General features: G+C 43.0%; 2 protein-coding genes across 2 annotated transcripts in view; one reads left to right on the plus strand and one right to left on the minus strand.

Moving 5' to 3' along the window:
* Nucleotides 1-1,969: 1,969 nt before the first annotated feature.
* LOC129670669 (ATPase inhibitor, mitochondrial-like) lies at nucleotides 1,970-2,290 on the plus strand. Its single transcript, XM_055599230.1, has one exon. The coding sequence runs from the start codon at nucleotides 1,970-1,972 to the stop codon at nucleotides 2,288-2,290; it is 321 nt and encodes a 106-aa protein (XP_055455205.1).
* A 9,232-nt stretch (nucleotides 2,291-11,522) lies between these two features.
* Mob3b (MOB kinase activator 3B) overlaps nucleotides 11,523-27,656 on the minus strand; it is a 185,347-nt gene continuing 169,213 nt past the window's right edge. The window contains exon 4 of the mRNA XM_055599419.1: nucleotides 11,523-16,799. Coding sequence (XP_055455394.1) covers nucleotides 16,770-16,799 — 30 coding nt within the window. The 3' untranslated portion in view covers nucleotides 11,523-16,769. The remainder of the gene's footprint in view (nucleotides 16,800-27,656) is intronic.

The following is a 27,656-nucleotide window of genomic DNA, read 5'->3' on the forward strand; positions in this document are numbered from 1 at the left end:
AATAATAAGACAAAAGGTAGATTATTGAATCTACTCAATTTAGGTTTTTATTTGTTATTCTCAAATAAGGTTAATTTTAACTCTGGTATACTATTTTGTATATACAAAAATAAGTATTTTTGATACATTGGTATAAGTTTTAGCATATTGATACAAATTCAAGGTTACTTCCAACACTTTTAAACTGCTATTAAAACTGTTTAGGATATTAGGTAATGCTAGTTAATCATCTCAGAGTCATGTCAGACACTAGTCTAATTTATCACAGGAGTATACATCCAGGGTTTAACAGATAGATATGATTATGTAGCAGACTCATTACATAAAGATAGGTAGTCTTCAAAAACTTCAGAGACCTACAGAATATGGCATTTTAAAATGTCTTTATTACTTTAAAGATTCTTTGACAATGAGAAGGTCATCTCCTGGCAGCACCCTGCCTACCTCAAAGAAGATGATAAGCATCAAAGAACTTCCATACAGAGATGACTTCAAATGTGGCAAATGAGCCAGCTGGGTAAAGAAAAGACCCTCGTTTCACGACAGACAAATTCTGCCAAAAATGGGCAAGTTTAAGTGCAGGACAAGTTGACTGCTGAACTCTGCCAAGACAGGGTAAGCAAGTCCTAAATAGTTCCTGCTTCACATTTATGTCTGTCAAATATTCTAAGCCAGAAGGCTGAAGATGATGCTCCAACATTATAGAGAGTTTTGGGTGACTGTTCAGGCAACAAACTGTCCCTGTTAATTTTTTTTTTTTTTTGAAGCTGCTAACATGCACTTCCTATTTACTCTAGTAACTAATTTTATTCCTTCTCAAGTCTCTGGTGGGGTTGAAGACCAAATAGTTATAATTCCACAATTAAGCTTAAGTTGTTTAGAATTTAAGAAAATGTTTTCATTTAGGTAATACCAATAAAAATAAAAGTTAATTTAGGTATAGAACTCTAAGCTTGTCAAGATAGAATAGATAATCAAATGCTTTCTCCTAAGTTGCCAAATTCCCATGGACTGGCCATTGCACATGTAAATTTTACCTAATAGTTTCCATGATTTTATAATTATTGTTGTACTGAAAGAAAAGGAACCTTTTATTGGACTTAAAGGGGAAAATGTTGGTATAATGTTCTTTTGGAATGTATGTAATTTACCTTTGTTCATTCAAATGCTGATTTCTCTCCCCCACTATCTGGTTTCAATCCGGACATTGCACTGTGATGTTTATTCTAAGCATCACCTGTCTCAAGTTTGTGTAAACATGCCACCATTTGATCTCTGTATTGTCAATTAAACAACAGCCCCGATGCTGTGCAATGGAGTGGATAGGGTGGGACATCCTGGTCGGGAGGGGAGAGAGAGGAAGCAGGCCGTGAGGAGGGATGAACCGGACCTAAGATATGACTAAAAGCAAGTGTAAAGTGGGAAATCTGGAGGGTAGGAAACTATGCGGGCTTGGAGGTTTGGGATGGAGTAACTGTTGCCCAGCCTTGTCCTCGAGGTTAATTAAATAAATCTCAGTCTCTGTGTGGTGATTCGGGTATACAGCTGGATTAGGAACAACTGCTGATTAAGTAAAAGAGACATCAATAATAAATGTTAATCACGCCAACGTGTGTCTATGTGTTCACGTATGTACATGTGAATATATGTAAATTAACGTGTATACAATGTACACGTGTCTGTTTGTGTTTACCTGTGTGCATCCATGTTCCTGCATATATTTGCCTACGCGTTTGAACATGTATGTGTGTCCATGTGTCCATGAGTATTTATGTGTCCATGTATGTAGTCATTTTTGTGTACATGTCTATATGTATGTACATGCATATGCTAACGTGTGAATGCATGTATTTATGTGTGTACAACTATACATTAATCTTACATGTGTACACGTGTAATTAAACGTGTTTGTGGTTCGGTTTTGGTTTTTCAGGACAGGGTTTGGTGGCCCAGGGAGCAGCAGGAAACCATGGCAGGCTCGGCGGCTGCTCGGGCTCGGCTCTGTGCCTGGGGAGTGAGGGCCCTGCGAGGCCGAGGCTTCCGTTCAGACGTGCTTGAAAGCGTGGAGTCGGGCGCGGGCTCCATCCGAGAGGCCGGCGGGGCCTTCGGGAGGAGGGAGAAGGCTGAAGAGGATCGGTACGTCCGAGAGATGACCAAAATACAGCTGGCTGCCCTGAGGCAGCACCACGAGGACGAGATTGTCCACCACAAGAGGGAGATTGAGCGGCTGAAGAAACAAATCGAGCGGCATCAGGAGAAGCTAGCCAGACTGACGGATAACCAAAAGTGAGCGCGGCCCCTCACGGGACGGCCCGCTCCATTCCCGCGCTTGGTCTGTGTGCTCCGAACGGATAATAAAGCGCCAGTAAAAAAGGAAGCAAAACCACCGTATCTCCGCAGCCCTGGCTGGCCTAGAACCCCCGTCCACCAGGCTGGCCTCCAGCTTAGAGCGCCGCCTGCCCCTGCCTTGGGAGTGCTGGGACTAATGCGTACCTTTGTATAACTTATTTTTGCATGTGTTTATTTATGTGCATACATAAGTGTGTTGTGTGTGTACATGTGTATGTTTAATATTGTGTGTTCCATTTGTGTGCGCATCTTTGTGTGAACATGTGCATATTTATGTGTATGTATGTTTCCTTGTATGTATATGTGTATGTATGTTTGTGCACATTTTTGTGTATCTATGTCTACATGTGTGTATTTAGGTGCATGCATGTGAGCACGTAGATATATATCTTTGTGTGTAAATGTGTGCATATGTATAGTTCCCTGTGTGTACATGCATGCATGTATGTAAGTGCAAATGTGAATGATTATGTGTATCTACATGTTTGTTACACGTGTGTGCACATGTGTATTTTTATGAGTACATGTGTATATTTATAGCTACGTATATCTATGTCTGTGTACTTGTATATTTTTATGTATTTGTCAGTTTTTGGATATTTAAGTATAGTCACATGTATACATTTATGTATGTGCATGTGAACGCGTACACAAGTACATACATATATTCCTGCATGCATATTTTAATGTTTATGTGTGTGCAAATGTCCATGTTTATATGTGTACATGTTTATATGTATTTACATGTCTATATTTGTGAGTATGTGTCTGTGTTTTTTGTATGTTTGTATTTTATATGTTCATCTGTGTGTTTATGCCTGTGTGTATACATCTATCTATTTCTTGTGCCTACGGAGACCCATCGTCCCCCTCAGTCCTGTATCTATGCATAATCTCCGCAGTTATCAAAAACTGTGGTTATCATCTAACATACAAATATGAGAGAATAATACTGATTTGTCTTGGGGGGCTGGGTCTTTTTCTAGCTTCATCCATTGACTTGCCAATTTCACAGTTTCACGGAATGTTTTAGCAGCTGAGTAATATCTGCATAAATGCATAAATCCACATTTTCTACATTCATTCATCAGTGGACACCTAGCATGTTTCTACGTTCTGGCTGTGAGGGCTAGAGCACCAGTGAACATAGCTGAGCAAATGTCTCTGCAGTAGAGTCTGTGCCTTTGGGTACATTTGGATCTTGAGGTAATAATTGATTCCCAGCTTCCGAGGAACTTCCACACTGATTTCTGTAGTGGCTGTGCAAGTTTGTACTCCTAGCAACGATGAGTGTGCCCTTACCCTGCATTCTCATCATCGTGAGCTGTCATTTGTTATTGTTTTGTTTATTATTGATCTTGGCCATTCTGACTGCTATATGATGGAATCTCAAAGTAGTTTTGATTTACAGTTCCCCAATAACTGAGGATGGTGAACATTTCTTTAAGTGTTCATAAGCCATTTGTCCCCCCCCCCTTTTTTTTTTTTTTTAAGAATTCTGGTTAGCTGGGCGTGGTGGCACACGCCTGTAATCCCAGCACTCAGGAGGCAGAGGCAAGTGGATCTCTGTGAGTTTGAGGTTAGCCTGGTCTACAAAGAGAGTCCAGGACAGCCAGGGTTCTGTTCCACAGAGAAACTCTGTTTTGAAAAACAAAACAAAACAAAACAAATCTGTTTAGACATGTACCCCGTTTTTAAATTGGGTTATTTGTTTTCTTGATGTTCAGGGCTTTTTTGTTTGTTTGTTTTTGTCTTTAGTTCTTTATATATTTTGAACGCTAGCCCTCTTTGGATTTGTAGTTTGTAAAAAGGTTTTCCCATTCTGTGACTGTTTTCTTTGTCCCAATGATAGTGTCTTGTGCCATACAGAAGCTTTTCAGTTTCATGAACTCTCATTTATCAATTGTTGTTCTTAGTCCTGTGCTGTCAGTGTTCTGTTCAAAAAGTTCTTTCTGCTGGGTGGCAGTAGCACATATGCCCTTAATCCCAGCATTCGGGAGGCAGAATCTCTGAGTTTGAGGTCAACCTGGTCTACAGAGTGAGTTCCAAGACAGCCAGAGCCACACAGAAAAACCCTGTCTTGACAAACTAAAAAAAAAGTCCTTTTCTGTGCCCAAGTGATTTGAAAAGTCCTCCTCACTTTCTTTCTCTTCTGCCAGATTCAGTGTATCTAGCCTTATGTTGAGGTCTTTTGTGCACAGTAATAAGTACAGTTCTATTGGCACTCTTTTCCATGCATGTGTCCAGTAAGACCATCTGTTGAAGATACTGTCCACCCCATCCCCTGTGTATTTTTGGGTAATTAAAAAATGTGGTATCCATGCGTATGTGGACTTATATCTAGGTTTTCAATTGAATTCCGTTGATCAATGTGCCTATTTCTATGACAATACCATGCTGTAATTATTACCATAACTCTGCAATAGAATTTGAGATTAGGGATGGTGATACCCTTAGCAGTTCTTTTATTGTACAAGATTGTTTTAGTTATCCTGGGTCTTTAGTGTTTCAGTATAAAGCTGAAAATTGTCCTTTCAAGTCCTGTGAATATTGTTGGAAATTTGATGAGGTATTGCATTGAACCTATATATTACTTTTGGTAGGGTGGCCATTTTTAATATATAAGTCAAACTGATCCACAAGCATGGGAGATTTTTCCATCTTCCAATATTTTCTTCAAATTCTTTATTCAATATCTTAAAGGAGTTTTTCACCTCCATGTTTACAGTTAGCCCTATAATGTTGTTGTGGTTTTTTCTCCCCGTATCAAGATCCCAGAATAATGACTCATGAGACTCAGAATATATTTACAAATACCCAGGCCATATAACTAGGCTCTTCTCTGACTAGCTCATAACTTAAAATAACCCATTTACACTAATCTACATTCTGCCACATGGCTAGTTACCTCTGCTCAGGTACTATGTATCTGTCCTCCTTACATCTTTATGAATGAACCACCTGTGCCTGGCTCTATCCCAGATCCTTTCTGCCTGCTGGATGTCTACCTTCCATTCTACTCTTTCCTATAGGCAATATGTTTAATGTTTTTTTTTTTTTAATTGACAGGTGATGCTTCCATACAGGCAGAAGCTTTTTGAGGCTATTGTGAAAAATATTGTTTCCCTGATTTGTTTTTCAATTCATTTGTCACCTCTATATAGGAAGGCTACTGTTTTTTGCATATTAATTTTGTACCCTTCTATTTTTCTGAAAGTTGTTATCAGCAGGAGGAGTTTCCTGATAGAATTTTTAGGGTCACTTATATGTACAATCATATCATGTGCAATTTAAGGTACTTTTGGCTTCTTTCCTTCCTGTTGGTATCCACTTGACCTCTTAGCTAAAGCTAAGATGTCAAGTACTTTATTGAATAAGTATGGAGAGAATGGAAACCTTGTCTTGTTCCTGATTTTAGTAGAAACACTTTGAGTTTCTCTCCATTTAGGTTGATGCTGACTATGGGCTTGCTGTAAATTGCCTTCATTATGTTAAGGAATTGTCCTTGTAATCTCTCTAGTCACTCTAGGACTTTTATCAGAAAAGGGTGTTGGGCCTTTTCTGCATCTCATGTGGATTACATCTATCAATTTACATATGTTGAACTATTCTTGAATCTCTGAGATGAAGCCTACTTGATAATGGTGGATTTAAAAAAAAGTTTTTATTTTGTTTGCAAATATTTGATTGGGAAATTTTGCATCTCTGTTATAAAAGGGAAATTGGTCTGTACAGCTCTTTCTTTGTTGGGTCTTTATGTGGTTTAGGTATCAGGAAAACTGTGACATTGTAAAAAGAATTGTACAAAGTTTCCCCTGTTTCTGTTTTGTGGGATAATTTGACAAGTATTGACATTAATTCTTTAAAAGTCTGGTTGATTTCTGCCCTTAAACCATCTCACCTTGGGCTGGTTTTGGTTGGGAGACTTAATTACTGCTTGTATTTACGTAGGGCTTATAGATCTGCTTAAGCTGCATGTCTGATCTTGATTTAACATTGTTAGGTGGTACATACTAGGAAAGAATCCATTTCCTTTAGAGTTTCTAGTTTGTTAGAGTACAGGTTTTAAAGCACATCAAGATAATTTTCTGGATTTCCTCCATGTCTATTTTATGACCCTCTCCTGGTCCCTAATTTTGTTAAGTTGGATCTTCTCCTTCTGCCTTTTACTTGTCAATCTTATTGATTTTCTCAATGAACCAACTAGTTGTTTCATCAAATATTTGTATTGGGGGGGTTGTTATTTGCTTCTTCTTGGTTTTTTTTTTCATTGATTTCAGCCCCAAGTTTGATGATTTCTTGTCATCTACTCCTTTTGAGTGTTATTACCTCTTTTTGTTCTAGTGTTTTCAGGTGCCCCACTATTTACTAATGTGAGGTAGCTAGGGATTTTTGTTTTTTTCTTTAATGCAGGCAGTTAGTGCTATGAATTTGCCCCTTAGAACTGCCTTCATTGTGTACCATAAGTTTGGGTATTGTATATTTATTCTCATTCAATTCTAAGAAGTCTTTAATTTCTCTTGTAATTTATTTCTTGACTTTTTTTTTAATCTAGTAGTGATTTTTTTTTATTTCCATGAGTTTGTAAGCTTTCCGTTGTTTCTGTTACTGTTGATATTTAGCTTTAATTTGTGGTTTTCAGATAGAATGTGGGGTGTTATTTAAATTTTCTTGTATCTGTTGAAGCTTGATTTATGTCTAAGTATATGGTCAATTTTGGAGAAAGTTCCATAAGGTGTTGAGAAAAAGGTATATTCTTTTGTGTTTGGGTGTTGTGGTAGTTTAGACAAGGATGCTTCCCAGTAGTTTATGTATTTGACTGCTTAATTACAAGGGAGTAGAACTGTTTGAAAGGATTAGAAGGATTTGGCGGTGTGGCCTTGTTGGAGAAAGAGTGTCACTGAGGGTGGGTTTTGGTGTTTCAAAAAAGCCCATGCAAAGCAACCCTCCCTACATTCTGCCTATGGATCAGGATGTAGCTCTCAGCTATTTCTGCAGCAGCATCTCCACCCATGCTTCCTGCTACAATGATAATGAACTAAACCTCTGAAACTGCAAGCAAGCCCTAATTAAATGCTTTCTTTTGTCAGAGGTGCCATGATCATGGTGTCTCTTCACAGCAACGGAACAGTGACAAAGACAGGTGAAGTACACCATAAATATCTGTTAGGTCAGTTGGTTTTTGATGTCAGTTAGCTGCAGCATTTCTGCTCAGTTTTTGTCTGCACAACCTGTCTATTGGCAAGAATGGGGAACTGAAACCACCCACTATGACTGTTGGAGGGTCAGTATGTGATTTTAGTTGTAGTAGCATTTCTTTTCTGAATTTGGGTGCCCTTGTGTTTGGTGCATAGGTGTTTAGGGTTGCAATATCTTCTTGGTGGAAGTTTCCTTTGCTGAGGATAGTGTGTCTTTCCTTATCTCTCTTGATTAGTTTTTGTTTGAGGGTTGTTTTGTAAAATATTAAAATGGCGACACCAGCTTGCTTTTCGGTCCTTTTACTCGGAATATTTTTTACATCTTTTTAGTTTGAGGTGGTGTCAATCCTTACTGTTCAGGTGTGCTTCTTGGATGCAGCAGAAGAATGTATCTTTTGTTCTTATCCAATCTTTTAGTCTGTGTCTATTTATTTGGTATTGAGACTATTGATATTGAGACTTATCAATGACTAGTATTTGCTGGTTCCCATTATTTTATTGAGGCGTAGGTACCTCTCCCCACTTTGATTTACTGGGCTGAGATTATTTATTCCTTGTGTTTTCTTGGTGGTGGCTAAACTCTTCAGTTTGACTTTTTCTTCTAGTGTCTTCTGTAGTGCTTGATTTGTAGACAGAGACTGCTTAAATTTAGTTTTATCATGGAATGTTTTCCTTTCTTCATCTACTGTGATTGAAAGTTTTGCAGAACTGGCTGGTATTTTTAGTCTTCTCATATTTCATAGCACATCTGTCCAGGACTTTCTGGCTTTTAGAGTCTTTATCGAGAAGCTAAGTGTTATTCCAGTGAGTCAGCCATTATATGTTATTTGGTCCTTTTCTCATGTAGCTTTTAATATTCTTTCTTTGTTCTGTTCACTTAGTGTTTTGATTGTTATGTGTCATGGAGAATTTCTTTTCTGGTCTAGTATATTTGGTGTTCTGTATGGTTCTTGTACCTCGATAACACCTCCTTATTTAGATTAAGGAAATTTTCTTTTATTTTTTTTGAGACAGGGTTTCTCTGTGTAGCCTTGACTGTCACACTACAGACCAGACTGGCCTCAAACTCACAGAGATCCTCCTGCCTCTGCCTTCCAAGTGGTGGGACTAAAGGTGTGCACTACCACCACCTGGCTAAAGAAATCTGCTTCTATGATTTTGTTGAAAATTTTACTATGGTTTCTTGTTCTTTTATTCCTATTATTCATAGACTTGGTATTTTCATAGTTTCCCAGATTTTTCTGAGTGTTTTGTGCTTGGATTATTTTTTAGATTTAACATTTTCTTTGAATGAGTATCTGTTTCTTTTATCTTGTCTTTAGTGCCTGAGATGCTCCTTTTCATCCCTTATATTCTGTTCACTTGTTAGACTTGTTTCTGAGTTCCTGTTCAAGTTCCTAAATTTTCCATTTCTGATTTCATCTCAGTTTTGGTTTTATTTTTTAGTGATTCTATTCCCAGTTTCACGTCTTGTCTTAAACAGTCTTCTTCATTTCATTCCATTGCTTCTGTTTTTATATATTATTGGATTCCCTCATAGCCTCTTTAAGGTCCTTGAATATATTCATAATAGCTATTTGGAGTTCTTGTGCTATGCTTCAGCTCTGTTGTGTTTCTCAGGGCCTACCAGTAGCGTTCCTGGGCCCTGGTGGTAGCATATGGTCCTGCTGTCATTGATTTTGTTTTAACACTGGCGTGTAGGCGTCTGGGTTTAAGATTGGTGATTGTAGGTGTTGATATCTGATCTTGTCTTTCTTGAGTGGGTTTTCTGTTCTTGGCTTCTGTTGCCTTCTCTGGATCTTAAGAGAGTGTGGTGGTTGTGGGTTGCCTGGTAGGGAATGCTGCTGAGCCCTTGCTGGGCGTGGTCATTGGGGGTTCCAGATAGAAAGTGTTTCTAGGTCTTGGAAACTGCAGAAAGAATATGGATGAGCTAATAAGGCTGGTGTTGGTGAAAGGGTCCACAGGAAGGTGAAAATCTGGGTATAACAAGATGCTGAGGGTAGTCCCCTGGGAATGGTGGCAGCGAGGAAGGAGAGGCTGCAGAAGGTGGTCTACAAAAAGGTAGGGGTAAGACTTGGTGCGGTTAGAATTGGAGGACAGGAGGGAGAGTGAAAATGCCTACCGGATTCCATGGTGAGCATGGGTGGGTCAGGTTTCCAGGGAGTGCTTTCTGGTGTTGTCAGCTGAGACAAAGGGGAGGGATGCTGAAGGAGACTATCTGCCAGTCCCCTCGGTGTGGGGCAGAGAAGAAGGAGAGGTCACAGCAGATGGTCTGCTGTGAAGTTTGGGATAAGACTGGGGCATTGGAATTGGAGGACATGAAGGAGAATGAAGAACACCTAGCTGATTCTGGAATCTATTCTTCATAAATTTTTAAAATTCTCATTGCCTCTTTTGCTATTCCAGATGAACTATGGGAACTGTCTTAGTTATGTTTTCTATTGCTGTGTGTCCACAGAAACTCTTACAAAGGAAAGCATTTAACTGGAGCTGGCTTACAGCTCAGAGGCTTAAGGTTTAGTCTTATCCTCATGGCAGCATGCAGGCCGCCATGGTGCTGAAGGAGTTGAGAGTTCTACATCTTGATCCAAAGGCAGCAGGAAGAGTCATTAGGCCCACTAGGTCTGGCTTGAACTTCTGAGACCTCTAAACCTTCCTCTACTGATGCTTCCTCCAAGACCACACCTACTCCAACAAGGCCACACTTCCTAAGAATGCCACCCCCCCTGTGAGCTGATGGGGACTATTTTCTTTTAAGCCACCACAGAAATCATTATAAATGTCCCAAGAGACATGTCTTCATCATTTCTTCCTTCCTTTATTCTTTCTTCTGTTGGAAATAAGGTAATAACAAACTCACGAGACAGTAAAAATGAAGCAGTTTTTGTTATATAATTCCAGGGAAAGGGTCACTGGTATAGAGAAAAAGTAAAAAATGGCCTGTGGGGTACTGATCTAGAGCCAGACAGTAAATTTAAAATCCTACGACTAGGGGAAGTTTCTGTTCTCTTCTCCTACAGGCCAGAAGTTGCATCCTCCCCTAACTCCTCATATCTTGTTGGCCTAGGACACAAAGCCCCACCCATTGAATAATTTAGCACTTAAGGTTGCCATCCCCCTTTTCCTGGGCTCAGTCACATAGACCTTTCTAAATCTCAGAGTCCTGAGACAAGCAGGTGCAACTTAAGAACCCATCACATCAAAAATGGACCGCAACGATCCACTTCTTACCCCTTCCTTTCTTTTTTTCTTTATTGATTGTCTATCTTGTCTATCTCAAGTTGGTCTTGAATAAGTTCTGTAGTACAAGAAACCAGTAAAGTAAAACAGGACCACTGCTGGATAAGGGAGTTGAGGTGCAATAAAGAAAGGGAATAGCAGTGATCTTATCTGGGGAAAAAGAGGCTCTTTTGGCAGTGGAAGGGAAGTAAATGAAGAAGGAGGAAGGCAAAAAAAAAATATTTGAAAAAGCAACAAGGGACCATATTATTATTAAATATGTGTTCCTTTGACAGTACACACAATTCTTTGCATGAAGGCACATACAGAGTTTAAATAAGGTTTTCTCATCTAGGCAGATGGTGTTCCCTTCAAGAGCCAAACACTACCTGACTAAACCAGATACCGGACCTGGGAAGCCCTCTTGAGTTGTTGGCGAGGGCTGTCCAAGAAACTTCCAAAATATACATATACTTCCAAAATATATCCTATTGCTATAGCACTAGGCTGCCCCCCCTCCCGTGACATTATGTTCCTGTTGCTGAAGACAACATGTACTTCAGAATGAGGGCCCAGAGACCCCTGAGCTGGAAGTGACCTGAAGGACCAGTTAAAACGTGAATGTGTTCATGTGTGCTTTCAAACAAATTTGCAGCTTTTGTAAAATTAGCCAGTTTCCTTGTATTGACACCATCTGGAACACTGCAAGGTGCCATACTATCTTTTGAATTAGGTATGTAAAGAAGACAGACTAGATGGTTATTTAGCTTTTATTCATGACATTTGAATTCTTAAGCTCACACAGAAATTTATTTCATAAATATTCTTTAGATTTATCTAGCTCTTTTAATTGATTTAATTATGTTAGTCTACTTTCTGACAAACTTAACTGAATCACAAGTGGAACAAAAATATAGTTAACATTTTTCAGATGTACTTAAAAAAGAGACAGGAAAACTTTGAAGGCAGATCACTAGAAGCTAGTAAACAGCTTGCTTCATTAGAAAATGAATCATCCTTTATGTTACACAAATCTTTATATATCATTGAAAATATTTTACCCATATTTAATACCTGCCCAGAGGAAAATAGATTGCTATAAAGGAGTTTTTTTGTTTTTTTTTAATAAACATTTTAAAAACCAGGAAAAAAAAATCATTACCTCTAAAATATACTTTGTTTGGCTAATTTTAGACAGGAATCACTAGTTTATTTAAAGCCAAAATATCAGAGCTAGAATGACAATACTATCCAAATGATGCCTCTGGCATTTCTTGAAGACACGCTTTTTCTTTTTCTTAGCATGGTATCCTTTAGGCTAAGGGACTATTAGAAGTGACATGCTTCCAACAGTGACAATGGGCTGGGTAAATGGTGGACTGGTAGAAACTGAATTCCTTAATTTTTTTCAGCTAAGGAAAATTTAAACCAAACCCAAACAGTTGTGTTATGATGAAAGGTGTTACACATAGGAAGAAAGGAAACTTAGAACAGTTAAGATAACTTAGTTAAAGATTTCCATACAGTCAACTGAAATAAGAACATCCAAAGATTTCTTATAGCCAGGACTATTAAAAAAAAAAAAAAAAAGGGTCTGGAGAAGATATAATTTATCAGTTCACAGTGTGTAATGTCTGTGACACAGACACAGGGAGAGCTTTTGAGTTTATAGCTCAACCATAGAAATGCTAAATGGCAAAACTTCTGAGGGGGTGCCTTCATTGGGATGATTCTGAAGGAAGTCTTCATGTTTTTCACTAGTGTGCGAGTAAAGCTGTTGTTATTAACCATTTGCTACCACTGACTAGTCTCTGGACCTTTCTAGGTAGAGGCATGAAACAAAGGCTGGAGCTCAAAAGGACTATTTGGCTTGGGTTGGAAGGAAGGTTTCAAAGGCTGTCAAGTTTCAGTGGGTTCTACAGAGGATTCTGTAGTTCTGTGCCTGACTATCTGTAAAAGCAGAACGTGTTCTACCTGGAATGTTGCTGGAATGATTGTATGATAGGAAGAATAAATCAGGAAGCTCTGAGGTTCCTTCCATTCACCCTAGTTCCGAGAAAAGAAATAGAACATTCAGGGAAGAGACGTTCAACAGCTTAAGAAGCAGAAAAAGAATCTAGATCAGTAATTTAATCTACCCTTTCCATTATTTCCATTGGCTGAACCCAAAAGAAGCTAGAAGTAAGGGGGCCTGGATGAGGGGCTTGTGGGCTGTCTTGGTGAACAGAAGTGGAAGGATTAATGTTCTGTTTCCACAGTGTATCCCAAGTTCAGATCTTAACCCCAGAGGGCAGATTGGAAATATCTTATTAATATGGTTGAAATCAGTATCTATTAGGATAAAAATGTATGGCCTCTCAGATTGTGCCCAAGTTCATAAAAATCTAAAACAAACAAACAAACCTTCATTCCTAATCATCTCTTTTGGAGAGAGACAGCAAACTGTGAAAGTTAATATGTTTTCAAAAATACTTAGTAGTCGCCCTCCACAAGAATATATGAGCAGTGTATATGGTGGTGGATGCCTTTAATCTCAGCACTCAGGAAGCAGAAGCAAATGAGTTCAAAGCCAGCCTTGTCTACATAGCGAGTTTCAGAATACCCAGGGCTATGTAAAGAGTAGTGTCTCATAATATATGAGCTGAGCTCAATGAATAAACCATGGGTCTGAATGGGAAGTCACTAAGGGAAAAAGAAACAATGCACACACACACACACACACTTCACCTCTGGCTGTAGGATCATACACATTCATAAGCCAACATTCTTCTGTATTCTTTGCAAATGAAATATTCCTGCTTCCTTTTCATCTTAATGGAAAGGTCTCACTCCTGTCACACTGCTGTACCATCCACAGCAAAGGATTTAATATCGGGTATCATGGTCTCTGATAACATTAAGACGTGAAGTATGCACATTGAACTTCATATTATAGACATGGTGTGTGTATTGAATTTCAGAGCTTAACAATGAATTATGGAACTTGATTGGCTCAGAGGCAGATAACCCTTGAACCCACTGATTAATCTTCAATCAGACATTAACATTTTCTCTCACATTGCAAGGAAGACACATCAACACTGTGAACACTCTTAACCTTGACATGTTTAACCTAACTCTCACTATGAGGAAATAAGCAGAAAGTATTCCTTCAGAATGTGGGCACACTGCCATATTAAAACCAGCTTGAATTTGTTTAGTAAAGCCAGTCATAAAAGACAGCCCACACACACACACACACACACACACACACACACACACACACGTGCATGCAGCGGGGGGTGGGAGGGAGGGTGATAACCCATTAATGGAAATGAAAATAATGGCAATTAAATGCAAAGTGTAGTTTTTGATTATATCATAGATTTTTTTTTTTTTTTAAAGAAAAATCAACTACAAAGAATTTTTTGAGGCAGAATTTGAACCATGGGTTGTCTTATCAAACATGCACAGCATTAATGTTCTGGCTCTGTAGTTGATGACATTGAAGATGAGGAGGGGTATGAATGATAAGATATTTTAAAACTTTATGATGACTGGAATTTGTTTTTGATGGTTCTGTAATGACTGCATTTATAGTGAGAAAGAAAATGAGGTGATATGCTAATGCTTGGTACACTCAAGAACATTTATAATCTTTCAACTTTGAATTTTCCCAAAATTAAAATAAATGCAGAAAAGGAGAAAGAATAAGGTTAGGAGACAGAAACAGGCCTGGATCTGTCCTAGAGTTTGCAAGGATATCCCATTCACAATACAGATGTATGGAAGATAGGGTCAGGCTGAAGGCTTAAAAGAAACTCGTGAGGATTTTATTTTTCTTCAGAATTTGCTAAACAAAGTTCTGTAGAAAGATGAACACCCTGTACTTTAAAAAAGCAGAGCAGCCGGCTAGACCTTAAGAGCTTATTAGTGCAATTAGCAATACAAGCCAGAGAAGATTGTTCCAAGAATTAAAAAATAATTGGATGTCTTAAGCTAAATGGAAATTTCATATACACAAATAATTGGTAGGAAATAACTTTAGAAAGAAATGACAAATGTCTTCAAAGTCGGGCTTCTCCTGGGACTAAGCATTACTGAAATATAGGCACAAAGGGGAGTAAGTCCTTCAGTTGTTAAAGGCACATAGCTGCACACACTTCCCAAGGCCTTGTGGAATGACCTGCCATTTCTCAGGGCCACCATCCTGCCTCCCATGTGTGTTATTATAGCTGGGCCCTTAGATAATACTTTTAGCCCAAAGTGATATTGACAAAACCCAAAACAAAACCAAACAATCCCCCCCCCCAAAAAAAAAAAACAAAACAAACCAAAAACAAAAAAAGCAAACCAAAACCCAAACCCAAACCAAAAAAGCATTGCTTATCTTGGCCTCTAAACATTACTTAGGGAGAAAAGAAAAAAAGTTGCTGTAGGTTGGAGCAAGCCAGTACCATCAAAGTGGTAATGATGGTCTCACAAGACATCCACGCACAGGAAGGAAGGGTTGTTCTGCACAGTTCCATCATGCACAATGTCACTCAGTCCATACAGTCAGCCTTTTCATCATTTAGACAAAGATGTCATGCTTTCTAGGCCTTTGTGGTGGCCACAGATGGCTTTAACATATTAGGTATACTAAGTAACATCAGATTAACTTAGTCATCTTTTGTTATTACTTTAACTGCAAGAATACATTCATATCTACTTCCCTTCACCAACTGACACTTTACTGAAATCAATATCATGGGAAGTAGGGTACTTCTTAGTCAAGCTGTTAGAACCACAGTTTTGTCAATGAATCAGAGAAGGCAACATTTCATTTACTAAACCTTCTAAAGGCAAGAGAGAGCACAGAATGGTATTCTGACTGCTGGAAGGGATAAACTGAATGGATAACAGGAAGACCTTGGTGACCGTAGCACTCAACAGAAATTAACTCTGTGTCATCGTCTGGTGGGATGACTGGGGAGAAATAAGGAGAGAATGAGGAAGAAATGTAGTGATAATAGGGAGAATAGGGAGGGAAAGTTGGGAGGAGAGAAAAGGAAAATGGGGAGGAGAAGAATCTCTGCAGTCAAGTTGGAAAGGCCACAAGTCGAGTAGTTAATCTACATGTACCAAATACCAACTGTATTTTTCTCTTGTCACTGAGACCCTAGTATTACTCTGTGTAGGGACAGCTAGGACTCACTACCCCTTAGCAAACACTGCACTAATCTGGCTCAAGGATCCTAGAGGTCATTTTTAACTTTATCTTTCTCTTCTGGGAAATGGGAAAGTTTATCTCTAATGGAAGAGTCTAGAAATGGCTGTGGCTATGAAAAATACCTTCTGACTAGGGCAAACTGCTAATGCACCAGCTATATTTCCAGTCACCAGATTTTTCCCGTTGTTAGCATGTGAATGCCTGCCTGGGGCATACATCATGTAGCCATTAACTGGCCCCTGGTGAAGCCACCTACAAGGTGAATGGTGGATGGTTCCAGAACTGCAGGCCTTTCCTTGTCTCAGTCCCCAAAGCCCCAAAGCCAGGGCTCAACGGCTTAGGGAAATTGTGGAGAGATGGCATAGGAAAATGTACCACCTAAACGTTCTCCAAATTTGCTTGGTACTTAGAAAAATAAGTGACAGAGAACTGAGTCAAAAGCCTAACAAGAACCACTGCAACAAGCCTCTCAGTCTTGTAACCTGAATTCCAGTACAGCCTAGGGGGCAGCTCCCAGGCAGAAGCGTGCCACGGGCGAAGGGCAGCAGCCTCTCCTGCACTGTCCTCAGCCGAAGGGGTTAAGGCTGGTCCTTCGTGCTGCGGTCTGCATGGCCCGCAGGCTCTGGCTAGCAGCACTTAGAGGGTAAGAGCACATGGAATGGGTAGGAGATGTCTTTCAGAAGTCCTGGCGGGGCTCCGGCGTTCCTGCTCCTGGAAGTAGGGATCATGTCAGCCAGGGAGGACCACTTCTTGTCCCGTGGGGACTCTTGGGAGAAACAGGGTTCCTTTCTTCTGGAAGATGAGGCGGGGTGTTAGTGACACATCCTGGTTGTCATCTCTTTCTGGAAAGCAAGGAGAGAACGGCTGTTAGGGGACAGTAAGCAGAGCCATGATGGAGATCGGCCAGGTGCATTTACCTGGAACTTTTAAACCAAAGTTGCAAGGCTGGACCATGAGAACACATTCTTTCATTTAGTCATTGGCTTTTGAGTGTTCTCTCTCTCTTCCTCCCTTTTTCTCCCTCCTTTCCTTCCCCTTTCCTCTCATTTTTAATTCAAGAGAATTAAAATGTTTAAAATATTTTACTTTTTTGCCAAGAATCTAAATTACTTGGTTTCTCTGGGGGCGGGGGAGAGGAGCAAGATCTGGAGCCACGGAGCCCTTGGAATTGAATAGCAGCCCTCCCCTCTGGCTGGAGAATGGTCTCCAGTGTTCATCCCCACTCCTTCCAGTTGTCTGTCCAAGGGCAGCCAAGAATCAGTTGCCAACTGGTATAATAATAGGTTTGGGCTACTATTTCTAGAATAGAAGCATCTTTCATTTTCCCATCTTTGATTGAGAACTTAGTCAAATGGAAGACGGGAAAATGAACGTAACTGTGTACAAGTCAAGAAAAGCAAGGAAGAGGAACCACCACACTCTGGCCTGCACATTATCTTTGCACGCTACTTTCCTGGGTTTTATGGGAAATTGTGGATCCCAAATGTGCCATCCTTTGTCTTCCTTTGAGACCCTGCACTGGCTGGCCTCTTCATACCCCATCCCATCTCTACCCTCTTTACCTGGCTAACGCCATTTATCTTTCCAGTTCAGACATGATGGCATCCATTTGACTGGAAGCCTTCATCTCCATCTTTGGAGGTGACCATGCCTTTCGCCTTTGCACACCCTGACTTTTGTATAGGGTATGCTGGCTCTGATTGGTAGTTTCAATGGTAACGACTCCCATAGGCTAGTATGCCCGAATACTTTGTCCCAGTTGGTGGCACTATTTGGGAAGGGTTAAGACACATGGGGTGGTTGGAAGAGGTGTTCCCACTAGACTGACCATCACCCCAGGAGCTTTTATCTTTGTATTCCCACTATTTCCCACAGTACTGATGCAAGGGAGCTCTTTCTTTGATCTCTGAGAACAGTGTGGGCTGAAGGCTGGAAAAGAGCCTTGAACATTATCATTTGAGGAAGGAAGACTAAGTACTTTGAATTAGATGAGTAAGATGTGTCTGAGTTCCACTTGCAGAACTGACTGCAGCTGCTCTGTCTCCTGAATGCCGACCAGAATCATCCCAGGCAGCCAGACACACAGCAAACATCTGAGTTGAAGGATTTAGTGGGGGAGTGCCCTGGTACCCAGAACGCTGTTTAAAAACCATACAGACCGTGAGGGTTAGAGAAATAGTCTACGTACTGTTGCTTCCCTTATTAAACACGGGCAATTTCGCCCTGCACTGTGGTCAGCGCACGAATTCATACCCTGAACTAACGATCACTTACCTCGTGCTTACCGCTTGAACCACATACCACGAGATGGCGCTGATGTTCTCCAGCACCCACAGCCTTCTGGGAAGAAGGGACGTGGTGGGCTGAAGTATCGCTGCAAGTATTTTCCAGCAAAGCCACGGAGCGTGTGGCAACCAGGTTCGCACAGGCGTCACGCACTGCAGTCTCACTTGTGGCCCCTGCTGCCCACCCACGTGAATTCTAAGCTCAGCATGTCTTAGGTGACAGGCTTGTTTCAGGAGACATCTGCGCTAACTCCAACACAGGGCGGTTCCTCTCCTCCACCCCCACCCTTTCCCAGCCTATCGCTTCATTTCTGCCCCTTGGATGGTCCGGGGCAAGACCCCACAGACTCCAGGAGAGCAGGCCTACACCTGCTGTTTGCCCTTGCATCCCCAGTGCCTCATAACCCCCAGGTAAAATGAGTATTTGCTTAATCAAGTAATGAGCGGGGCCTCAGTCTCTTCCCTCGCAAAAGGTGGTGTGCCAGTGAGCAGATCAAGGGAAGCATAAATGCATTAATACACGCTGGGGCTCAACACGTGAGCATCGCCGTCTTTGATCCCGTATAGAGCCATGGCTCGGAAGCACAGCATGACCTCAGCGTCTCCTCGCGGGCAGGAAGCGGCCTGGGAATACCCACCCTGACGTGATCTGCAGACCACCCGCAGCCGAGAAGTAGATCGGCTCAGGGGTCTGGTGTTTCCGTACTGGAGCTGAGGCAGGAGGACTGTGAGTTTGAGGCTAGCCTGGGGTATAAACAAACAAGGAAACAAAAAAACAAGACCAACGGCTCTTGTATTTGGAGTTAAAGTTTGACAACAGATTGTATATTTGAGAGGAAGAGAGTGATTCCCAGGGTAGACACGACTTCAGTTTTGTAGCTAATTCTAACGCTATTTGCAGTGTGTCAGTGCCCCAAGAAAGGAAGGAAGGCGCTTTTGGTAAGAGCCCACGAGGCGCTCTGTGCTTGGGGCACCTGTGTCGTGTGGGAACTGCAGCCTAAGCAGGGACGGGCCCTAAAAGGCCGGGGGTTCTGCTCACACCTGCGGCTCTGCAGGTGCACCCTGCAACCCTGCAGCCCCGAGACGCATGTGCACTGCAAGAGGTCTGAGAGAGGAGAGCCACCCGGCCCATGCGAACGTGGAGGCCAGGCCTTCCACACAGCACGGGGCTTTACCTGAAAGCCCCCCGAGCCAGAAATAAATATGCATTTGCGTGATAACTTGGAAATTAATTGACTCATATACTAATTGTAGATGGTGGCAGGTCATTTCTGAATTTTCTAAATGCTAGAGGTACTTTTTCTTCAGCTAGACTGATCTCAATTTGAATTAGTAGTTGCAATAGAAAAAGCGTCAAGATGATTAAGTTTCCTACAGTATGGATGCTAAAAATACGGAGGATAAAAGTGAGAGGGTGAAGAGTCTGTCCTGGAGCTTTCTTCAGTGTGAGCCCCAACAGGAAGAAGAAAAGCTGTTTCTGAGATGCTGCTCACATTCCTATGGGGAAGCATGGTTTAAAGGAAGGACATTGTCCTGGGATCTACCCTTTGCAAATACATAGGCCGGGCCAGGAAGATGGCTCAGCAGGTAAAACAGTTGCTACCACACTTGAAAATGGGAGTCCTAGACTCATGCTGGTAGGAGAGAACCGACTCTCTCAAGCTGTCTCTGACCCCATGCATGCCACATCCTCACACCTGATTTTCAAAAGCACAGGCTCCCCTTTTCCCCCTACTGGGTTGCCTTTCCAGCCTTAATGAGGGGATGCACCTTGTCTTACTGCAACTTGACTGTGCCATGTGTGGCGGACATCCTTGGGAGGCCTGCCCTTTAGTGAAGGGAAGAGGAGTGGACCCAGGGGAGAGAGGAGGTGGGGGTGGTACTGGGAGAGGAGGAGGGAGGGAAAATTGTGATAGGGAGTGACCTATGAGAGAGTTAAAAAAAAAAAAAAAGTGTAGGTTCCAAGGCTGTATTCTACTATATTTCCACGTGGTGGTGCCATCAAACCGTTTAAAGAAATAAAGCATACCAAGGCTTTCCTTGAAGAGCCCTCCTGCAGGCTACTCTAGCAGGGCCAGAGACATTCCTCCATTCCTTCCTCCAGGGGCGCCGGCTCAGTATTTTCCCTACAGGACTCCTTTAAGACTGGAGTGCCCAGCCAGCTGGACTGGTCAGCAGCTCCCACAGCACAGGCCACCGAGTGGGTTAGAGCCACCACTGAGTGGTCCTGGGCTCCTCTGTAGGCACCCGAGCAAAGAGGAAAAAGGTGGAAGGAAAATAAAGTTCCTAAAAGCTTAAAAAAAAAAAAAAAAAAAAAAAAAAAAAAAGACCACCTATATGTAAGGCTGGCAGCCCAAACTGGACTCATGTTTAGGGTGATTTCTGCAGGTGAGAGTTTTCTAAGAAGTCTCAGAAGAAACAAGCCAAGAAACTGTCCTTGGCTTGTTTATGAAAAAACAAAAACAAAAACAAAAACAAAACCCTGCAACAGTTGTAGTTTTTTTTTTTAAACGACTGTAGGCATAAACACATATTTTACCAGAGATTCATGCACACCTGTGCCCATTGCTGCTCTATCTCAACAGCGAGGAAACGGAACCAGCCTAGACGGCCATTAACAAATGAAGGGGCACATCATGTATACAATGGAATTTTATTCGACTGTAAAGAAAAGTGGCGTTATGAAATTTGTAGGAAAATGGATGGATCTGGGAAGCGGTTATGCAAGATGTCAGAAAGGCAAAAGCTACATGTTCTTCTTATAGACAGATCTTAACCTGTAGTATACAAGTGTGTGTGCGCGCGCGCGCGCGCGCGCATGTGTATACACACATATGGACAAAGTCTAAAAGGCTGGAAAGGACACACCAAGGGTGGGTAGTTGATCAGGAGGGTTATGGGTGGACAAAAGGCCACACAGGAATGGCGATGGGGAGAGGGGTTACAAGTGAGGACCTGGAGCAGCAAGGAAGCTGGGAGATGTAAGGGGGAATCTACTAACAATTTTGTAGTAATGCTCATTTAGAACATTAACATATATCTTAAATGTACTCTTGTGGTAGAAATAAAGCCAGGCTTTGATCGGTCACTCCCAGCAGCCTCATTCTCCACAGCCAACAACCAACTTCCACATTCTTTGGCAGTGCAGAGGAAGCTGGTCAAGGCGGGTCTCAGCAGCTTCGGTGAAAGGCTGCTTTTCACCAGACAAATTGCCAGGCCAGGCCAACCAGCTCCCCCAGGTCTCCACAACGCCAGTTCCTTGGGGTTTCTCACAGGCTGTTTGCTCTAGCCAGTAAATGTGCTCCGTTCCTCTATGCCTGGCAGATTCCCACAGTTGACATGACCCCTGAAAGCATTATTCGCTGCATTCTGGGTCCCCATTGCCTGGCTTTCTGCTAGCATCGGAAATTCATTACATGATTAGCCTCAAGCCGAACTGCGCCTTAGTGTATATTGTGTGATGAATGATATTTTCTCAAGTCTTACACAGTATATGTGGTTTGAGGCAGTTAAATACAACTTATGTCTAATATGAGTTTATAGCTGGATAAATGAAATTATGCTTGTTTTCAATTTCTGATATTTTTGTTCTTGGCATAGTCTCTGAATTTTTTGATACTTTTAATACTCATATTATTTCTTGCTTAAAAAAAAAAAAAGCTCTAGTAAGTTAAAAAGCAATGAAAGGGGAAACAACAAAACACCCAATAGAAGTCATACTTAATTTTAGAAACGAAGCTTCAACAGCTTTTGCCAGGTTTTTATAGGGAGGGTGGGGGTGGAGAAAACAGCCTAAGCTTTACATAAGTCATACGATCAGGCAAAAGCTACATGTTTGTCTGATTTTAGCTTTTAAAACTGAAAGTGGACTGTTTGACAGTACTGTGAGATATTTGGACATCCATCTCACATTTCTATGAGTTCTATGATTTAAATATCATCATCATCACCACCACCACCACTACCATCATCATCATCATTTCATTGGTCTGGAAATTGTCTGGATGTCATGAGTCCCAAGCTAGCAGAAGTCTCACCCTGAAAGTGAGTTTATATGAAAAGAGTATCCCCATCCTGTCAACCTTCCCTGCCTCCTGTCTCAGAACCATTGACCCTGGCTGCAGGCCCCTGCTGTGAACCACCACCCCACGAAGTGTAAGAAAGGGCTCTGGCGGCCTCCTCTGATTCTCTCTAGTGACCCTGCCCCCACTCTGCTTTCCCTCTCTGGTGTGGGGCCTCAACTTTCCTTGGAGGCCCTGCCATGCAGTTGCCACTCTGCCTGCCTGTCCACAGTTATAATAACTCTTCTAATAGACTCTGTAGTCCTCAGTAGCCAGTCTCAGTGTGTTCTTGAACCATTTACCTCATCCAAAACTTAACCTAGATTAGAATGACTCTGAACTGAAGCCACTTGCCCAAGTTCACACAGCTTCTGAGTGGCTTTCAATCCAGATTGAGTTGATTCAAAAAGTAAGCAAGCAAACCCCATGCTGCGTCCATTATTCCACAAGGGGGAGATGAAGACTATGACTTCAGAGGTGTTTCAAATGCTCCACGGACACAACATAATCTTAAACCCACACTTTCTTTTAATTCTGCAACATTCTGCTAACTGTGAGGAACAAGGAGGATGAGGGAGGAGGAAATAACAATAAAAACAGCTGGGGGGGGTGCTGGAGAGATGGCTGAATGGATTAAGTGGATAAGGCTGCTCTTCTAGAGATCCTGCGTCAATTCCCAGCAGCCACATGGTGGCTCACACCATCTAGACTGGAATCTGATGTCCTCTTCTGGCATGCATGTGTACATGCAGATAGAGCACTCATACATAAATAAATAAATCTTACGAAACAACAACAAAACCAACAACAATGAAGGAAGAGAAGGGGCGGAGAGAGCTGAATGGAAGAAGGCAGGTGCAAATGGGTGCAGATGTGTCAGCAGTGTGAGAAGATCTGGGGCTGGAAACGGTGCCTGGCTCATCCACACGAGGCAGTGGGAGATCATTCCTGACTGCAAACAGAGCTAAGGGTGCACCTGACTATATGACAGATGACAATGGGGACACTGGTGCTAAAGCACCGCAGAGAACAGGCAGATGTGGCTTTGGGTGCTATAAAATCAGAAGAGCCTTTCTTTTCGCTCAGAAGACTCAGGAGTCCTTGCTCCATTCCAGTGTGCCCCCAGGAGTAAGGAGCATGGATCTCTCCTCAGCTCCTGCTGTTTCTCCAGCAGCATTGGCAAGGCACACACTGTTGAGGCTCCAGGAGACGTAAGAGTGGTGCCCGCATCCTCTGTCTCTTTCCTGTGATATACTAGGAAACCTGAAGGACCTCAGGGTCTACATCCCTTCCATCATAGCAGCCTGGCACAGGCCTGGTTTCTGCACTTGTTCCTTCAGCACTGGAATAGCCAGAACACTCCATCTTTCCATGCCCTGCTTAAGTGTCTTCGAAGCTGTTAAGCCACGTAGATGGGAGGCAGAGCAACTCCCACGAAAGGAAGGAGGACCCCATGGTGAGCAAGAAGAAGGGCTCTCAGAGGCTGGTTGCTAACTATGTGACCTGGATTGGTTCTCCCTCAGGTGAGGACGGCGGTGTCAAGGGAGAGCCAGGTCAGGCTGCTGGCTATGGTAACATCCCCAGAAAAACGAAGAAGAAAAGAAGTTAAGTAAAGTAGGTGAGCAAAATGCAGAATCTCCTCAGTAGTTCCCTAGCCAGCTCTGTTCTGAAAAGCTTGATGCTAAAGATGAGGAGTGAAGTCAGCTCCCACCCAGGGCTTGGTGGGACCACAGCTGTCCAGATGAGGTTAGCTTTCCTGTCCTGTGCTGAGGGTTTCTCTTCTCACTTTCTAGAATCCAAATAGCTGCGTGACCAGGGGAAATAACATCGGGCCTTGGGCAACTACCCACAGCAATTCCAGAAGCCACACTTTTCCCACCCACCAGATGGGACTTCCTCATTCACTGCGCAGGGTGAGGCATGCCTGGCTGTTTCAGAGACTCTGAGAGCCACCAGGGTGACTCTTTATGTCCTTCCCTCCTTTGAGCTCTGAGGTCTTCGTTCTAGCCCCCAAGCAGGCAGGCTTTCTGGCAGGAAGCCTGTTCAGTTGTGGTAAAACTAACCAGCAGATAATGCCAGATTATGGGACCTAAATATTTTGCACATGACTATTTCGTATAACAGCTGTACCCATTTAGCAAGAACTCGGAAGTGGGGGTGGGGTGAAGGTGGGGGTGGAGTGGGGGTCCCGGGGTACTCTAGGAGCAAGCTGACACCAGTCACTCTCCATCTACACATCTACACAGATACCCCTTGGCAGACAGATGGATGATGACCAAAGCAGTGTAAGAAAGATGGTGCTGATGATACAACGACACAGCGAGCATCTGTGTCCTCACCAGGCACACTTGTCTTCCCCTGCATGCCAGACACTGTCTGCACTGTAGAGCATCTGCAGTGATGTCACGCTGTGTGGTCTCCTCACTCTGCAGAGGGAACTGAGGGCCAGCATCTTGGCAGTCACCTACAGTCACCAGGACAGGAAGTCTGCGGCCTCTAGGTCTGTCTTCTATGGGGTCCACTGCCTATGTCCCCCGGCATCGTGCCTTCTGTATTACCAGTCAGCATGTACTTTCAGTGGCCACGCTACATCTGCTCTAGCCACAGGGTGGGATCACTCCCAGGAGCCCCAAAGCCAGGGCTGACACCCTCCCCCAGGAGCAACGCACAGTCTGAGACTGTTAAGGCAGGAGAACAGTCTGACTATAAAAATTAAACAAAACAAAACGAAAGACCGAAACCCCTCACGAGTATAGATGAGATCCAGCCAGCGCAGAAGGATTAAAAATGTCCTGTCTGGTGCCTTTTAGAGACGTGGGTGGCGAATGAGCCAAGCACAGTAAAAATAGCAATGTAGCAGGCCAGGGCTCCCTGACCAGAAAGAACAATATTTACTTGATTAATTCTGCTCCTCGCTGCCCACATTACTGAGACAGAGGGTGTTTCCTCTCTGCACGGGTGGGTAGGAGCACGGACACATACGTGCAGGCCCTCGTAAGTATGGAGAGATAAACACACATTCCCGCCACCCACCGAGAGGAGTTACTCATAGCTGATACAAGAGCTGAACTGCTTCTCTTTCCCCAAGCCCGACAAACATTCAAAAGTCTCTCCATGTAAACACAGCCCTCAGTCTACACTGATTCACAGGAAGAGCGAGCTGCGGACTTTTGAGCCACAGAGTGATGAGCACATGGCTGTGTGCCTCCTGGGAGGGGAGTGTGCGTCCCAGGGCAACGGCTGCTACACCAACAAAACAGGTCTTAGGATCAAACAAGCCTCTGGACACTGCCTGTGACAAGTTATCTAGATTAGGTCAGGATTATCTAGAGTAGGCTAGCCTCTGGGCACGCCTTTGAGGGCTTGTCTGGGCTAGCTTAACTGAAGCGGCCCACCAGAAATGCTGCGCAGCACCATTCCATGTTGGGGTCTTGGAATGAAAGAGAGGAGAACTCATCACACCGTGCTTCCTGCCGGAGGGAGGCTGTAGCGTACCCAGTGGCCTTGACATGCTGCTGCCCCAACTCTCCTACATGATAGACTGCCCGCCTGAGCCCTTCTTCCCTTAAGTCACTTTTGTTAGGAAAGAAACAAATACACTGGGATTGTCATACTCTGTTCTCAAGATCCACCCCCCCCCCGAGATCCCCAAAGCACCCTGCTTTACAATGGCACTCGTTCTAGCATTGTGACTGTCTGTTTCCTCCTATTGTCCCTACAGGTCGACTAGTATGGCGCTTATGCCTCCAGTCATAACAAGATGCCTCTTCTCAGTGAGGGTTGGTGTTGCTGTGAAGAGGCACCATGACCATGGTAACTCCATGACCATGGTGTTGGAGAGGTAGCTGAGAGTTCTACACCTGAATCAGCAGACAGTAGGAAGAGACAGTGACAATGGGCCTGGCTTGAGCATCCTAAATCTCAAAGCCCAGCCCCAGGGACACCCTTCTTCCAACAAGCCACACCCACTCCAACAAGGCCACTTCCCATGGCCCTATGGGGCTATTTTCATTCAAACTACCACAAAAGACAACCAGAGCAGAAGAATATAGTGAAAGCCAGGTTTGTGTGTTGGTAATGGAGTACTGACCCGGGTCAGCGGTCTCCTGCCGCGCATTCTAGCTCTCTCCCCGCCACAAGAGATGTTTGTATATGAGACTATACACAGGAAGCGCGTCTCATTAAAAGCGGACTCCAAGGTAGCGTCCATGAAGGACTCTGGAGTGATTCAGCCGTTAGGCTGTCACCTCTGCTCCCGTGTGTGATTCACCTCACCCGTGCTCTGTAAGAAAGTTCAATAAACTCACTGGTCTCGGCGAGCTGGACTTTGGTGAAAGAGTATGTTGGTCTGTCACTGGTTCCCTTTGCGGGTGACCGGACATTTGTTTTCATCTCCCTCCGGAAAAATTAACAACATTTTGGTGTGACAGTCTAGATTTCTCCTCCCACACCCTGCGTTCACCAGCACAGCTGGATGGGTTATTGCAGATGCTCAAGATGCTCCCCTTCCTTGAGGGGTGAAACAGATTTCTACCTCGTTCCGTGCCCATCCCTTAGTAAGTCCTGCATCGTGTGCCTGGTGAAGGGAGGAGGAGGGGTTTCTTCCTCGGTGAGCTTGTGATTTGGAAAGTTTGTAGTTTCTCAGCAGGCCCATCCCTTTGTTAGGAACAAAGAGCCCAAAACAGACAACTTTCATTTTAACAGAATAAGGCCTTCAGACACTGCTCAATTTGCAATGGGAGTATCTCCGCTAAACCCATCCTAATCTGGGTGAAAATACACTTCACACACCTGACCTACTGAACACCTGGGTTAGCAACACAGAGTATTACAGTGGAGGTGATCTGTGCGCTGTTACGCACACTTAGAGTGCACGCGCGCGCGCGCGCGCGCGCGCACACACACACACACACACACACACACACACTGGGGAAGAGCTGAGGGTGGCCTCAAAAGAGATATCATATCACCAGCCCGGAAGAAGACCAAAACCCAAAATTCAAAGCATGGTTTTTACCATGAAGTCATAAAAATTCCAAGTCGAATCACCGCCCATCAGGGACTCCCTGTGTGCTGGTTTAACCAGCAGCAATTGTGACATTTTAAGCTCCCACAGAACTGCATCTTTTGGTTTATTTTGGGGGGCCTTTTGCGTATGTTTATGCAAAAACATGTATGCATGTATATTTTGCATGTGTGTGCATGCCTGAGGTTTACTCATTCTCCACAGTATATACTGAAGCTGATCCAGAGCCTGTGGTTTTGGCTAGAGTGGATAGCCAGCCTGCTCTGTGAATCCCGTTTCTACCTTCGCCTCCCGTGTGCTGGGATTATAGCTGGCGGCCATGTTCAC

This window comes from Psammomys obesus, unplaced genomic scaffold (assembly GCF_907164565.1).
Source record: "Psammomys obesus unplaced genomic scaffold, mPsaObe1.curated_primary_1811, whole genome shotgun sequence".
Taxonomy (NCBI): domain Eukaryota; kingdom Metazoa; phylum Chordata; class Mammalia; order Rodentia; family Muridae; genus Psammomys; species Psammomys obesus.